The following is a 15,258-nucleotide window of genomic DNA, read 5'->3' as shown; positions in this document are numbered from 1 at the left end:
GAAACATTTATACAAAATAAAGAACAGGCGCCATTTTGGAAATATAGTTTATTCACAAAAAAATTTGCAGACATATTTTTTATCATAAATGACACCTTCCATTCATCAGTCCTGCTCTTTCAAATCTAGCATTACATAAACTGTATACATACATATACTTTATATAATTACAAAGTATTGTATAATTAGACTAGTGCAAACTTGAGTGAGCTGGATTTAAGGCAAATCTTTTTAGTTTTGATCAAACCTGAGTAGTTATGTATGGACACTATGAAAGTTCTGGTTTTCTGTTTATACCTTTGTCACGTAATTTCAACTAAACTAGCACATTAAGAAATTTCCTTCATCTCGTCCATTGCAGTTTTCACTTCCGGTCCTCCATATAAATTTAAAATCACGTGACTGCAAACAACCCATTTGATAGCAGGTAACACAATGGCTGCTATTTATTAGCTTACTGATGGGGTTTAGGATGCTGACCATGTAACTGCATCAGCCATGGTTCGAGTCTGGCTGGGGACCTTTGTTTGTCCTTGTCTCTTTTCCCTTGTTTCTAGTCAGTTCTCTAATGGGGGGGGGGGGATCCTCTGAAAAATATTGTTAAAAAACCTATTAGTATCCTGGCAGTATATCAAGTTTGTGCATGGCAGAAAAAAAACTCCTAAACATCTTCAGTAGCACTGCAGAGACAATACTGTGGTTTTGCTGTATTTTGATATATACTGACAGAACGTCCTCAGTCAGTACAGGGAGAACATGGCCCTTTATGCTGCACATAGTTTGTACAATCTGATGAATGTAAATCAATATACAGACCAGGAAGACGCCCTCACTGTGCTTCATCTCCCCACTCCCTCTGCCTCTCCTTCTCCTTCTCGCACACCTTTTCCTTCTCCCGCCTCATGGTCGCTATTGCAACAGCCTCGTCAAAACACATGCTGAGGGGACTGTTTCTGTTGGCGCTTTCGTCCCCGTCGCTCCTCCCTTCCCTCTCTTTCTCCCCTCCCCTGAGCGTGGGCTTCTCCCTTCTCCCCCTGCACTCGTCCCCGTCGTCTCCGTCTTTGCCCTGTTCTCCTGCACAGACTTTGTCCTGCTCTTCGGGGACCCTGGGCGAGCTGTCTCTGCCTCTCTCTGCGTCCCTTCTGTCTCTTTGCTGCAGCTGCTGCCGGAGGGTCAGCGCGGTGATTTTGCAGTGCTGCGGCTTCGGAGGCACGACCGGCACCGCTTTGACTTGGTAAACTTTGGGATGCTTGGAGACGACCAGCTTCCTCCCGACTCCTCCTTGGCTGCCGTCGCTTGTCTCACACTTTCTGCCCTTTTTCAATTCCTTCACTTCGGACCTAAGCGGGTCTCCACTTGGCGGTTTTCTTCTCTGGTCATCCGCTCTCTCTTTATCATCGTTCTCCTTTTCTTTTGAAACCATTTCTTCTCTGTCATGATGCTGTGTTTCGTTGTTGATGACGTGCTTCCCATCTGGTTCAGTTGCCTTTGGTAAGTTTGTCTCTTTGTCCTCAAACTCTGTGACTGGGAGCTTTTCAGCTGCCTCCATCGATTCCTCCTCTACCTCTGCTCTGACTTCTGTCTCGTTTGTCCCTCCTTCGCCCATCATTTCCACTCCTGAAACCTTTCCTACCTGCTCTTCATCCTCTCCAGCTTTGACATCCTCCATCGTACCTTTCTCCACGGCAGCACTTCCTCTTGCACCCTTCCTCTCGACATGCTTACTTTCCTCATCCTCTATCACTTCACATATAACCTCCTCAAGTTCATCCCAAATTTCATTGCTTGTCCTGCATATTGCACCTTCCTGCTCTTCCTGCTTCTTTCCTTCATGTTTTATGTCAGCTATCACTTTATCATCTTCCTCGGTGGCTTCTTCCTGCACGTTCTCATCATCTTCTTTAATTTCTAGAGCTATTTCTTGACATACATCCTCTTCCTCTTTTTCTACCTTCCTGTCCTCTCCCTCATCACTGTCCCCTCTAGACCAGGTTCTGAGCTGTTCTGTTGCGCTTATAGAAAAGTCTCTGGGTTCCTCTAACAGAGCGTCACCAATTTCTTCCTGTGTGACACAAGAAACCGAGTCACCGTGAGCCACTTCCTCCTCCACCTCGACCGTCATGCCAGGCAGAGCGCTCCACTCGTCAGTGCTCTGCAGTGGATGGTCGTCGCAGCAGTGTGTCGATGCCTCTGAAGTCAGACGTTGCTCTTTGTCACTTTGAGTGTCTTCCTCGACGGCGCGACCTTCTTGTGTCGCTTTGCTGCAGATGGACGACAGATAGAAACATTTAAGATATTTATAAGAGGATAATGGTGTGAATTGCTGTCTGACGCAGCGCCCTGCCTCACTTGCTACCTGTTGGGTGCAGCCAAAGTCAATATTGAAAAGTTAATTTGGCATATAATGGCTTTAAAGCATGACTGTGTTACTTCTGAACAACTGAACATCCTGTAAACACGACTTTGAACATATCAAACAAATTATCACCTCACAGAGTTTATATGTTGAGCCCGTTAGCAAACAGTTTCCTATTTACACACCCAGCCGTTATGGGGCAACATTAGCATCCATCTGGAGTCACGGTCCATGCCAGTGTGGTTCTGTTCAATATTTAATCCTATTCTTGCTCTGTTTTGAAATATCTGCCTCCGCAGCTCCTAAATGTTCCACTGTGTTCACAGCAAGTCACTAAGTGTTTCTGCCTGCTGTTTGGTGCTGAGCAGTGAGGGAACAGTGAGGTTTTCCCTAAAAACAGCTGGAAACGGGTTTGATGAGAGTGAAAAAAAAATGAATAGGAAGATGCTAAATGCTCTGCAGCACCATCTGACCCACTGTTAGTATAAAAATACTGGTTGAAGCAGCTTTAAAGGTGCATCCAGTGCTTAGCAGGAAACCCTATGACTGACAGAAATGCACTTGCATGATACAACAGGTTGTTATTCCATCTGTGTCATTCATTCAAACGTCAAATAGGAGTCAGCCTTTGCCTTTTTTGCCTTTCACCTTTGCCTTTTGTCTTCTGGTTGATCTCTTCCCTGGTGAACTTCCTCTTCCTCTTCTGGTCCATCTTTTTCTTCTTTGTCTTCCTCTTCAAATTGCTGCAGATCTCCAGCAGTTGGAGATTCGGGGTTCAGTGGCCGCCGGTCTCTTTCCTCAGAGATCTGCAGTTGATGTACGGGAACTCTATCGAGAGCGTCGTGCGTATCAGTGTCTGGTCCAAGCCGGATCGAATCGCTTAGAAAGAAATCAGCAGGGAGGCTTTTAATAAACATGTCCTCATCGTCACCACTGTTGTAATCATTATCATCGCTGTGGTCTTCTGCCACCTCCTCCTCCTCAGAGCAGGACTCCTCTGAGCCGTAGACAGGTGAGGTCATGTAAGGCAAGCTGAGGGATTTAGTGTGTCGGCTGTGCGCGTCGATGCTGGGCGGCCTGTCTGGATCTAACTCGTGGGTGTGACCCTCAGGGCTGCGTGGCTGGGGCTCTGCAGGGGGAAGGGGAGACTGAGCTTGCTCCATAACTTCGTACTCATCGTCTGAGTGGCCGGGAGGCTCAACGGAGAACTCCTGCATCTAACAGGTGAAGAGAGACGGGAGGTGAGAAGGATGCAAGTGAGAAAAGTTTCTCTTTTTCTCCTCCGCAACTCTGTTATTAAGAAATAGTTTCCACCGTCAAATGTTGTTCAAACCTCACCTCTTCAGATACAACAACACACACCTGATAGGGGACGCTGCAGTCCATATGGTCCAGGACGCTGCAGTCCATTTGGTCCAGGAAATCAAAGTTATCTTGAACGTAGCCCGACAGCCCCAGGTCGTCGCCCTCCGCTTCGGTTGAGTTGAGGATGTCAGAAGGGTCAAACACGCCGTCTTCGCCGTGCTGAGTCACCTCTGGCTGAAGGTCGGCGGGCTGCACCCCTTTCATGTCTGGAAACGAGGCACAGGCTGAAATCAGAGGTGAGTGTTGGTTGTGTGGCAGCGGCAGTGACGTTACAACATCAGTAATTCTAATAAACTAATTAATAATAATAAGAATAATAAGAATAATCATCAGTTGAAGCTCTAGTATTTGTAAGAAAGGGGCTCATGGTTAGGAAATAGGTGAAGTTACCCATGTATTCATAGTTTTCATCAACTTCCTTGCCATAAATGGCAGCATCTTCGTCATTATCTTCCTCAGTGTTGGAGGTCAGGCTTTTGGCTCGTTGCTCCCTGGACACACCTCGACCTCCCATCTTCGGCTCCGGCTTCCACCCACATTCTTTTCTGACCTCCTCCTCTTCCTCTTCTGTCTTTCCTTCACCCTCTTCCTCCTCACCCCCACCTGCCACTGTACTCCCTCCTGCATCCACGACTCCTTCCCTGTCTGTCTCCTCCCCGGTGTGATTTTTCTCCTCTTCCTCAACCTTCCTGCCTTCTTCCACCTTACTTTCCACCCCTCTGCTTTCCCTCCTCTCTGCCTTCTCTCCTCCCTCCTTAGCATCCACCCTGTCCCCTCCATCCTTATCTCTGCCACGATGGATGACCCTGTCCCCCCCACCCCCTTGCAGCACCCCTAACGCCAGGTTAGAGGTGATATGCAGGGGCACGGTCACCATGGTGGGCCCTGTGATGTGCATTGCTGCTCTCCGGCCTGCTTTAGTGGACAGTCCTGGTGATCTGGTCTGGAGAGTCTCATTGGTCATGACCCCTAAGCCTTCGGGGTCAAGGGCAGTGTAGGTGCCCTGGGTCCCTGCGCCCCCGCTTACCAACCCCGTTCCCCTGCGGTAGGTTACAGCATATTCACTGCCGCCGATGGCACCAGTGGATACCGTGATATCTGAGGCAGGCTGGGGGGAGGAGGTGACGAGGGGAGACGTTGTGGGGATGTTGGAAGGGGGGCGCTGGCCAGGACGTCTGGAACCTGGAATCAAACAGGCAACAAGCTGATCCAAAGTATGGCTGAGAATCTGTATCTTAACAAAAAAAACTGGTTCAGACATCTGGAGGCAACAGCTGTCATTTTACATTATTTATAACAAAATTTGACTCATCTCTGTTCTTGGTTGCAGAAGTTTTACAGTCAGGCATCATAAAATGCCCAAAAATGGGATGAGTTTGCTCCACAGCTCAAACCCAACAAACTACACACACAGCATCTTCTCCTTAGTGTGTGTACGGTTAAATATTAGTCTCTTCTATTGTAGAAATATTTCCAGTATTTGTTTATAAGCTGGGAAATGTGTGACGAGAGCAGCACCTTCGTTTGGATAGGACGGCGTGCTGAGGGAGTCCATGCTCCTCGCTGGTCTCAGAACAGCCCTCTCTTTCTCTGAAACAAATCATTTAAGACAAAATATAAAAAAAAATTATTGTCACCTAATAAGTTTGTTGTAAATCAAATTGACTGTGTTATGAATGAAAACTTTCACATTTTAAACAGATTTTTTTTCCTTTGCCAGAGAAGTGAGTTTCCTTCCCCCGCACATGTTTTACTGTTTAAATCTATTAACTTTAAAGGAAATTATCAAGAGTTTCGTACCTTTGCCTGAGTGCTTGTGCCTCCGTCGGGGGTCGTGGAACCGTCCTCCGATGTTGAAGATGGACATCCACTTCCTGCCTTTGAGAGATCCTTTCCTCCTGAACGAGACGCAAACATTCACAAAGACTTGAATAAATGAAACAGAAGCATTATTCCTCCACAAATAGACTTAATTCAGGCCTAGCATGAGAGAAGCGTCTCCAAACGCCTGCCTGGTAAATGACAAACACGCCTGTGGAATGTCACTTTGATAAACCCGTCTATTTTCTGAGCAGAGGATGTACCGGCTGATCTTCGCTGACCTTTGACCTCTGCGGATCAGATAAATGAACGAGTCCACTCACTTGTCTGTGCCCTCAATGATGGCATGGTACGGTCTTATGGGTAAAGGACCGTCACCTGGACTGATATTTCCAAAGTTGGGGATAGGCTGAGTCAAAGGGGATTTAAAAAACCCTTCCTCCTGACCGGACGCTGCCGACGGCGAGGGGAGGGACTTCCTTCTCTCGTTTGATACACCTGAACACAGCAGAAGTCAGTGATACAGAGCGGGTCTGAATGAGCGAATCAAACAGCTCGGGCTCACGGTCAGGTGAGTGTGTTACCTTGTTCAGGAAACAGCTGAGGGACGTGTGTGAGGACGAACTCCACCACGATGGACTGAACCCGGACCTCCATGAAGGCTGCTGTGCCGTTAAAGCCAGACACCTCAATGTCCTTTGACCTGAACATACAGATTGATTGATTGTTCAAAGGAAGGAATTAAATCAATACTGGAAGGGACATTAGCGAAGGACAAGACGTGTTGACGTATGTGACCGATATCAGCAAACCTGAGCAGATTCGGGGCCCAGACGATGGCCAAGTTCCTGGCGTGCATGTTCGTCTCGGAGGAATACGAGGCCATTCGGACAAGATGGCGCATCAGGAACTCCAGAGTCCTGATGGAGAGGAAGTGAGGAGGTAAAGTGTTTCAGTGACAGTGTGAGACAGACCTTTCCCTGCCCGGCTTCAGTGAAAGCGGTGCGGAGGACTCCACCTGTAATGAGGTCTGGGCAGCTCTTTCAACACATCTCTGATCTTCACCAGCCGCTCCTCCTCCAGCTGGATGGCCACAGCCTCCTGAAACACAGGCGTGTGTTTGAATCAGTGTGTGAGGGCTCCAGGTCAAACAGTACACTTCAGGGTATTAGAAATATAACTGAAGTATAGAAAAGTCAGTACACTGCTACTCCTAAATACATGTCTTCAAGTTCTACTTAAATGTATTAAAACTGAATATACTAATTCTCCAATACTTAAAGTTGTATTTCAAAGTACTAATAAAAGGTTTACTTGCACAAAAAAGTGCACAGAAATTACAAATACTTTAAATATTAAATTGTAAACTGAGTAAAGTATACTTATTATTGTGTCCTTTGTAATACACTATTAGCATGCTTAATTAAAGTGTACTTTAGTTTAACTTCATTTGAAGTCTATTTAAGTACATTTCCAGTAGATTGGTGATCTAATACAATTGTACTGCAAGTGTGTTTTGAAGGCTCATGAGTACTGCTTTTCACTGGTGTACTTCAGCACACTTGTTGTAAAGTTGTAGCCATTTAGCAACTATTAGTCATGTGATACTCACGGGCTACTTGAGTGCACTTAAATATACTTGAAGGCGACAAAAACAGCACAGAGTCAAAGTACTTTTACTTCCTGTACTTTAAGCGTATACTGTGTGAAATGTTCGAGCTACTCACAGCGAACTTGTCATACAGCTGGTATGTGAGCAGAGGGTTGGGCAGCTCTCTGAAATAAGCTTTACACAAAGAGCTGACGCAGTGGATGTCCTGCAGGTACACCTCCTTGTTCAGATCTGGACTCCCGTCGTTCTCAAACTCACCCCTGGATGCGAGCAGATTCACTTTAGAATACATCAACACGACGCACAGACTCAAAGAGCTGCACACGCACATGCACACACACACACACACAGCTGTACCTCAGCTTCTGGATGTTGGACGACACTCCTGATAATCTGTAGATTCCATCCACGATTCCATGAGTCTCAACGAACTCACTGCAGCATCGCAGGACCAGAGGAACTGTAGGAAACAGTGAGGGATGATTGCTGGCATTGTTGTCTCATTCCTGATCCTTCTTTTATTCTACATGGACACCTGAGGAAGACGCGCTGTGGAGACATCATGTCCATGTAGAAGAGAAGAAGCGCTGAGGATGGGAGAGCTGTGTGCAGGTGCATTTTTTTGTATTATATTCTCTTCGCTCCCCTCAGCATGATTTGTAATAGCTTTGGTGATCCTCTGAGATTTCATTTTGCACCATCATCACGTCTTTTTTTTTTTTTTTTTTTTTTTTTTAATCCTTTGGTCTATGGTGTCCACAAAAGCAATGATGTTCCCATCAGCCTCAGCTGTACTTTGTGTGCATGACTCATTAGCAACACACAAAAGTATGACTGTGAACATGGTAAACATTATACCTGGTTAACATCAAAATGTAGCACACTGACATTAGCATTTAGCTCGAAGCACTGCTGTGTCTGAGTAAAGCAAGCAGAGACGCCAGCTTGGCTGTCACTCTTAAAGGATATGAAACTGCAGGATGGACTGTTGAACACCACACTGACCCCTGAGAGAAATAAGTACAACCCGATTCCAAAAAGGTTTGGACTCTTCTGAAAAGTATCCCTGAGTCCATGTAGTAATACCCGTCATCCAATCATGTGTTCACAAAGCAGTGAACCTCGCTCCATCCTCACTTGTGAACGACTGAGTCTTTCCAGGATACCCAATCATGACACTATCACCTGTTACCAATGAACCTGTTTACCTGTGGAATGCTCCAAACAGGTGTTTTTGGAGCGTTCCACATCTTTACAGTCTTTTGTTGCTCCTGTTGCAACCTCATCAGATTCAAAATAAGCAGATATTTACAAAAATCTGTGAAGCTGATGAGGTCAAACGTTAAATATATCGTCTTTGTGCTGTAGCAAATCATCAATATCTGTTCTTTTTTTCTTGACTTCATATCTGAGAAATATCACAGCAAAATGAGACAGCGAGCATTTTAAAAGCAGATAATCTGACCAAATAGTAGTCTTCATCATCCCTGTTGAATGTTTCTCTCACCAGCTGTACGGCCTTTAAGAGAGTGACATTTGTGGTTTTCAAGTATACGTAAAAACACATTGGGAGACGTCTGTTCATATCTACGCACATATTGTTATATAAACATTGTGTGGTTACTCAGAGGTGTAGGGTTAGAAGACGCTGCTGTTTCTGGTGATGCTACATGCACATGTGTTGCTATTTATCTGTCCGGGGTTGCGTTTAGTGTCTGTCTGTTCACTCACTCTCTTGGGAAGAGGCGTTCAGGTGCTCCAGCAGGTCACATCCGAACACCTTCTCTTTGTTCCCTCCTTTTCTCCGAACTCTCCTCATGTCTTCCTGTCGGCTGTTTTCTCCTCACATTCAGACCGGCCCGAGCGGCTGTGTGTGCGACCGTCAGGCTGGCTGACTGTCTGTGTGGCTGCTGGATGTGTTGACCAACTCGGTTTAATGTGACAGTGACTTCTCAGAGGCGCCGCACATTTCAGGGAGTTCACCGTGCTGCTGCTGCTGCTGCTTCTGTTTCCTTTGCTTCAGTGCATGTTGTTGGGTGCAGGTTGTTTCCTCTGTAAGCTGTGTTGCATCGGGGTTGTACAAGCTGGAGTGTTAGGACATAGTTTGGTTTATCTTCCACCCTGTAAAAGCAGAAAAAGCTAAAGTTTCTCGGTGCAAACAGCAGCTCCACGTTGCAGACAACAGTCTCCCCTAAAATCAAACAAACTGTAATGAATCCTCAGCGTGCATTATGTGTCTCTTCACTTCCCCCTGATGTACCCAACCTTTTTTTTTTTTTTTTTTTCAACTGAAAGGCCACACCCTTGCTGCTGTACTTCTCCTATTCAGTGACATGAGCCTCTGATTCTTTCACTCCAATCACACCATAATCACGCTCCGGGCTGTTGGACCGACTTAAACCTCCAACCCCGGCTACAGCCTGAGGACCGGGCTCCTTACAGGCCGGTTCTGTCCTCCGCGCCCGCATGTCGTGTCATTTGCGGCCCCCTCTTTCTCTGCAGCGGAAGTCAAGCACTGCTAAAGCCTGAACATATAGACAGACATTCAAACTTCACTCCCCCACCACCTCCATCTCCCTGACACCTGCTCCTGCTCTCCTCTTGTCCACCATCCCTCCCCGTCTGTCCACTTCTAGGAGGGAGTTTCAGGGTAGAAACATGAGGAAATAAGTTAAAAAGCGAGCGTTCCTACCTTCACTCTGCATCGGAACACAAGTAGCAGCATAAAACGATGACGCAAGAAACCACTAAACTTCCCCTGTTAACTTCCTGAGTGTCTCTCCTTCTGTTGCGCTTTCTCTCTGTATGTGGCCCACAGTTTCTCCGCCTCTGCTGATTGAGTAGGGAAATCAGTTCAGTGTATCTGCACTGTGCATCTATTTCCCTTTATGTGCTGTTTGTCTGAGTGTAGGCCGAGCTCCATGTGTGCCTCTCATCCTGACAGCAAGAAACGGATTGTAAAATGTGCCAAAATTCAGCTAATTTCTGCCCATTTTCTTTGGCTGTGTCAGTTGCACATCAATGCTAAACATCAGTACTAATAAACAAGCTCAAGCAGCAACACACAGCCTCCGTGAATGCTGTGGAAAATACTAGAAAGGCTCCGGAAATACTACCACATTCATCACATTATGTATCACAAATTACTGCTGAAATATGCTACAAACTATAATTACTACAGATTATCACTAATAACCAGAAATCACACCAGAACAGAAACTAAAACTACCACATTATTACCACTAATGACCAAACAGTAACACACAGTACATGAATCACTGGAATTCACTGCAAACAACCACAAAGCATATCCCGAAGTACCACAAAGTACCAGTTTATTACAAAGAGAGAATACCAATCAAATGAGCCCAAAGTATCACAAGTTCCCACAAAGTACTACTAAGGAGGGAAAAGGGCAAATTACTCTAAAGAATCATGGAATACAACAATATCACACTGTAAATATACTCCAAGTAAAAGTTGAGAATTCAAAACTTTACTTATGTAAAAGTAGAAGTATTAGCAACGAAATATACTTTAAGGATTCATCATAAAATGACTCTTTATGTCGCACCATGATCCCTGATGGTGTTACATGATATTATTGGACACATCAGCTGTCAGATAAAACCAGTGGAGCAGAAGTATACACTGGCATAAAATGTAAATACTCAAGTAAAGTAAACTCAGAATTGTAGTTGAACACAGTACATGAACAAATGTACTTTTTGAGACATGGATATTATTCAGGCATTGGTGAACTGTATCTTCTTCATTGTTATATATGTTATATAAAATACTGTGGTAGTTTCTGATACTGTGGCTCTGTGTGGTGTTCTGTAGCACCTTTTACCTGGACCTTACCCCGCAGACCCCCTCATTAAGTGTTTCTAAGTTGTCACAAATGGCTTTATTAGAGGTTAGCATCATTTATTTCATGAAAATCCATTTGGTTGGAGTTTATGTTGGAGTTTCTGAATTTATTTGTGTCTATTTACAAAGACAGTAAAATATGTGGCTTTTTTAAAGCAACTTTATCACATTTGCTAATATAAGTCACCTTGATTCAGAGTGATTAGTGTCTGACCTCCGTCGCTGGGGTCAAGGTGCGGATGTCGTCGAATATTTACGGTAATTCTTCGGCAGCTACCAGTGACGCTGTTACGTTGACCTCGTTTTGAGTTCAGGTACGTCCCGTAGTGTCGGAAATAATGTAAATCAGTCACCTTACTAACTTTTAAAACACAGAAACTCATATCACAGAAGATGTTAAAGTATGTTGATTAAATAAAGTCAGTTTTTCAGGAAGAGGGAGGGACACCGCCCGTACGAGCCGCTGTGTAGTAAAAAAAAAAAAAAAAAAGCGAGCGACCCTCTCCGGCTACCGTCCACGGAAGAAATTTGCAGCACACAGCATCGACCACTTCCCAGCATTGATCAATACAATACTCTTACCAGCGGTCTGTCTACATTCACCCTTGAATTGGCGGACAGACGGCGCATACAGGTGTGCACAGGTGAACATATTTATTTGCATTTGAATAAGAAGCTGAAGTCGGTGCAAGATGGAGAACTGCAGCTTCCACAGCCAGCTGCTGTCCGTCATGGAGGTCCTGGCTAAGGCAGCTGTGGCGGAGATAAACCGGCGTGTGGACGACAGCTGCGCGGTGCTCCGGCTGGAGGTGAGCCAGAGCCGGCGGGACATCGACCTGCTGAGGCGGAAGTGTGAGGTGATGGAGGCCGAGCTGAGGAGGACCAGGATGAGAGCCCGGAGGAAAGGTGAGGACGGCGGCTTCCCGCACGGAGGGCGGCATGTTACTGTCTGTAGTTTGTGCTCTCAAAACGTGGTGACATGTCTGGTTTTTACTCTTCTTCTGCAGTGTTTTATCCTCCAGCAGCAGAGAGATTCTCCCCTTTAGTCAAAGCAGTGTTGGACAAAGAGAGACAGAGCACAGACTGGGACAGACAGATGGACGCCGAGGCTCCAAACCAACCCCAGCAGGTATGAAAACTGCTAAATATTACTTTTACTATCTATTTATCTGCTTTTTTGATTAACAAATTGATCATTCATCCAATGCACAGTGATATTAAACAGAGAAAAGCGTTTGAGAAGCCAGATCCAAAAGCTGGAACCAAGAAATGTTTGGCACTCGTTAACCTATTAATTGATTATAAAGGAGGAGGTTTTTGGTCGGAAAACAGACATTTTCTGGTGTTTGGGGTAATAGAAGTGTCACATTTGTGAGCTAAGAATGAGATAAAATGCATAAACAAAGTAAATGATATTTCAGTTTATTTTATCGTGACTCATTAAACGTTACATTTTGCAGAAACGTTGAAGTATTAACGCATGCGTGGTTCTGTACGTCATTTCTGTGTGAGGTTTAATTACCACATCCATCCAAGTGTACTGCATTCAGACGTAAACTCCCTTTACGTGCACAAACTCGTGTGCGTGTGTTTGTGTGTGTGGCTCCACCGTGCGTGAGCTCGTTCATCCTTCCTGTTGTTCCTGGTGTTGCAGCGCGCGGCTGAAGCTGAACACGCGCTGATCAAAGAGGAGTGTGCAGAGGAGGACGTGTGGAAGACAGAGGACAAACCCCGTGAGTGACACACACGAGCTTCCTCTGCTCATCAGTGCGTGTGTACGATCACAGAACAGGAAACTAAAAATACCCACTGGTCTCAGCACATTTGAACGTGCTTTCGCGTGAGAGTTGAAGCTCTCTGTCACCTGGAGAGCTGAAACGAACGGGAGTGTTACGCTCGTCTGTCTGTCAGTGCAGCTTCTGCTCCAGTAGCTCGTCTGTAGACGTCCCTCTGCGGCGGAGACCTGCAGGCTGGAGCTTAGTTTGACAACATATTCTTCCCAGATCAAACAGTAGTTTACTTTACTGTGTTAGAAATATAACTTAAGTATAGAATACACTTTTAATTTTTGTACTTCAAGTATGTTTGAACTTTTAAAAAGTGTACTTCTAAATAGACGTCTTTAAGTTCTACTTCAGTGTATTAAAAATGAATATACTAACTCTGCAATACTTGAAGTGGTATTTCAAAGTACTTTTAGAAAGTGTACTTTATTGTAAGTGTATTATAAATTGTGTACTCATTTTCAAGTCCTTTGAAACACTATTTGCATGCTTAATTAGTGTCCTTTAAATTCGCTTTTTTGGAAGTATGTTTAAGTATTTTTCCATTCCAAGTATTACTCAAGTGGTACTCACATACCGCTAGAGTACACTTAAGTATACCTGAAGGTGACAAAAGCAGCACAAAGTGTACTGTGTAGCTTTGTAGACTTAGAGCTTGAAAACCTCTTCTTTACATTGACGTGTGCTTCCTTTAGCCTCAGACACCGAGCAGCTGCCATGTTTGGAGGCCTCACAGGCGGCTCAGACCGACAGCTTCGTCGAGCGTCTCCACTCCGCTGAGACCCCAGCCGACCCTGGATCTCTGGTTTCCCCAGCAGGCGGGTGCAACGCTTTCCCAGAGCAGCTGAACGGAAACCAAAGTGAGGCAGAACTCGTAGTGAAACACGAGCGAGAGGACGAGCCGGACGAGAACGCAGCTCCTCTCGATTCGGCCCAGCGGTTTGTGACAGAGGAGGGTGACGGACAGCCGTGGCCGTCCAGTCTGTGCTTCTTGTATGCTGGGCAGCAGCTGGAGCCAGTTCCCTCCGCGTTCCCATCTCAAAGTGGGCTGCATTTGGACGACATGGTGCCCCAAATTCACCCAGCGGGGAAGCCGCACGCAGCCGCGGTGAGCTCAGCACGAGTGAAAAGACGAGCCAGAACGTTTGGATGTAAGAGACCACAACCAGATGAAGGACACAACGCTTTGTCTCAGATTAACGCCACGGATCAGTGCTCGACCCCTCAGCGATCACAGCATCAGTACAGAGACTCTGCGCCTCGCACGACGAGCCCAAACGAGGATCCGACGCCGCCAAACGCAGCGGCTGCCTCTTTCTGCGGGTACAGCCGCGGCGGCTTCGGCCTGGCGAGGAGGATGAGGACGCCCTGGAGGTCCGGCGTGGGCGAGAAGAGGTTCAGCTGCACGTACTGCGACAAAAGCTTCATGAGGTTCAGTCAGCTCAAAGAGCACCTGCGGAGCCACACGGGGGAGAAGCCCTTCAGCTGCCTGCAGTGCGGCAGGAGCTTCACCAAACAGTGCAACCTCATCCGGCACGCCGTGGTCCACAGCGGCGAGAAGCCCTACGAGTGCTCGCTGTGCGGGAAGTGCTTCACCCAGCGCTCCAGCCTCAAGTCCCATCAGAAAACAGCACACTGAGTTTACGGCGTCAGTACAAACGTGTGATTCACAGCTTCGAGAAACTTTGAGAAGCTCGTTAGCTGGAGGTCGGAGGTGTATTGATCAAGATGTTTGTTTTGTTTTTTTATTGTATATTTTTGTGTTTAAAACAGTAAAACGTATAATATTTAATATACTATCAGTATAATGAACAGACTAGTCTAGTAATCGAACACCATAACGTGCTCGCCCGTTTGCAAGATTAACTACGTCATATGTACCTAAGGTTTATCTGACTGTTAAAGGTGCGTTAAATAAGCAACATGTCGGTGTCGCTTTCTGTTGTAAGAGTCCTTGTTTCACAGGCTGTGAGCGACGGTGATGCAGTTTGACTCCACGCAGACAGAAGTATGACTGATACACTAATTAAAAATATTAGAGATAAAGGATTCAGTTTGTTTTTCAACGTGTGAACAAAAGGATGTCGCCTGCAGCTCCCATTTCACACCGAACTGACGTCTGTGGGACGTGGTGCTGCTCGAGGTGTTAGAGTAACCTCTGGGGTCGTTTGTTTGCACTCTGTCAGCACAGAGATGACTTCACTGCTGACCATGGATGCAAAATGTGTCAGACTTTCTTAAATGGTGTAATTCAATACATTGTAGGTCAAGTCTGCATTGAACTGTGTCAGTCTGCACTGTAGAGCCTCTGAAACACTTTTGACCAGTTTGTGAGCAGAGTTGAGGCTGAACTGAGTCCCAGTTTGTGCCTCTATTGTATCATTAAAGTGCTTTGATCAGATATGTTTTATATATCTGATGTTGTTTGTCCTTTTTTCATATTTTCA

The 15,258-nt window shown here is 45.8% G+C and overlaps 2 protein-coding genes across 3 annotated transcripts; one reads left to right on the top strand and one right to left on the bottom strand.

Annotated features, from left to right (window-relative positions):
- Positions 1 to 73: 73 nt before the first annotated feature.
- On the bottom strand, positions 74 to 9,912 carry LOC143329700 (uncharacterized). Of its 2 annotated transcripts, none has more exons than XM_076745711.1 (14): positions 9,847 to 9,912; positions 8,886 to 9,275; positions 7,512 to 7,614; positions 7,270 to 7,414; positions 6,561 to 6,643; positions 6,355 to 6,462; positions 6,127 to 6,245; positions 5,866 to 6,040; positions 5,522 to 5,619; positions 5,240 to 5,311; positions 4,112 to 4,903; positions 3,719 to 3,945; positions 3,005 to 3,573; positions 74 to 2,261 (listed from the first exon to the last, which is right to left on the bottom strand). In XM_076745711.1, the coding sequence occupies exons 2-14, from the start codon at positions 8,971 to 8,973 to the stop codon at positions 830 to 832; spliced, it is 4,011 nt and encodes a 1,336-aa protein (XP_076601826.1). In that variant the 5' UTR covers positions 8,974 to 9,275; positions 9,847 to 9,912; the 3' UTR covers positions 74 to 829. The 2 variants fall into 2 exon arrangements, with proteins under 2 accessions (XP_076601826.1, XP_076601827.1); XM_076745712.1 differs by having other exon boundaries at positions 3,719 to 3,927.
- A 1,493-nt stretch (positions 9,913 to 11,405) lies between these two features.
- LOC143329704 (uncharacterized) lies at positions 11,406 to 15,223 on the top strand. The gene is made up of 4 exons (XM_076745718.1): positions 11,406 to 11,933; positions 12,035 to 12,156; positions 12,682 to 12,760; positions 13,507 to 15,223. The coding sequence occupies exons 1-4, from the start codon at positions 11,720 to 11,722 to the stop codon at positions 14,448 to 14,450; spliced, it is 1,359 nt and encodes a 452-aa protein (XP_076601833.1). The 5' UTR covers positions 11,406 to 11,719; the 3' UTR covers positions 14,451 to 15,223.
- Positions 15,224 to 15,258: the final 35 nt, after the last annotated feature.

The sequence above is a fragment of the Chaetodon auriga genome, chromosome 12 (genome assembly GCF_051107435.1).
Source record: "Chaetodon auriga isolate fChaAug3 chromosome 12, fChaAug3.hap1, whole genome shotgun sequence".
NCBI lineage: Eukaryota > Metazoa > Chordata > Actinopteri > Chaetodontiformes > Chaetodontidae > Chaetodon > Chaetodon auriga.
Note: the sequence above shows the minus strand (reverse complement) of the source record. Positions and strands in the feature narration are given on the sequence as shown.

Excerpts from the sequence above, each read along its gene's own strand:
- LOC143329700 (XM_076745711.1), bottom strand. The coding sequence starts at position 8,973 with ATGAGGAGAGTTCGGAGAAAAGGAGGGAACAAAGAGAAGGTGTTCGGA. Across the intron at positions 3,946-4,111 it reads TGAAAACTATGAATACATGG|CCTGTGCCTCGTTTCCAGAC; the intron begins GTAACTTCACCT and ends CTCTGATTTCAG. Across the intron at positions 3,574-3,718 it reads ACTGCAGCGTCCCCTATCAG|ATGCAGGAGTTCTCCGTTGA; the intron begins GTGTGTGTTGTT and ends TTCACCTGTTAG.
- LOC143329704 (XM_076745718.1), top strand. The coding sequence starts at position 11,720 with ATGGAGAACTGCAGCTTCCACAGCCAGCTGCTGTCCGTCATGGAGGTC. Across the intron at positions 12,157-12,681 it reads CTCCAAACCAACCCCAGCAG|CGCGCGGCTGAAGCTGAACA; the intron begins GTATGAAAACTG and ends CTGGTGTTGCAG. Across the intron at positions 12,761-13,506 it reads GAAGACAGAGGACAAACCCC|CCTCAGACACCGAGCAGCTG; the intron begins GTGAGTGACACA and ends TGCTTCCTTTAG.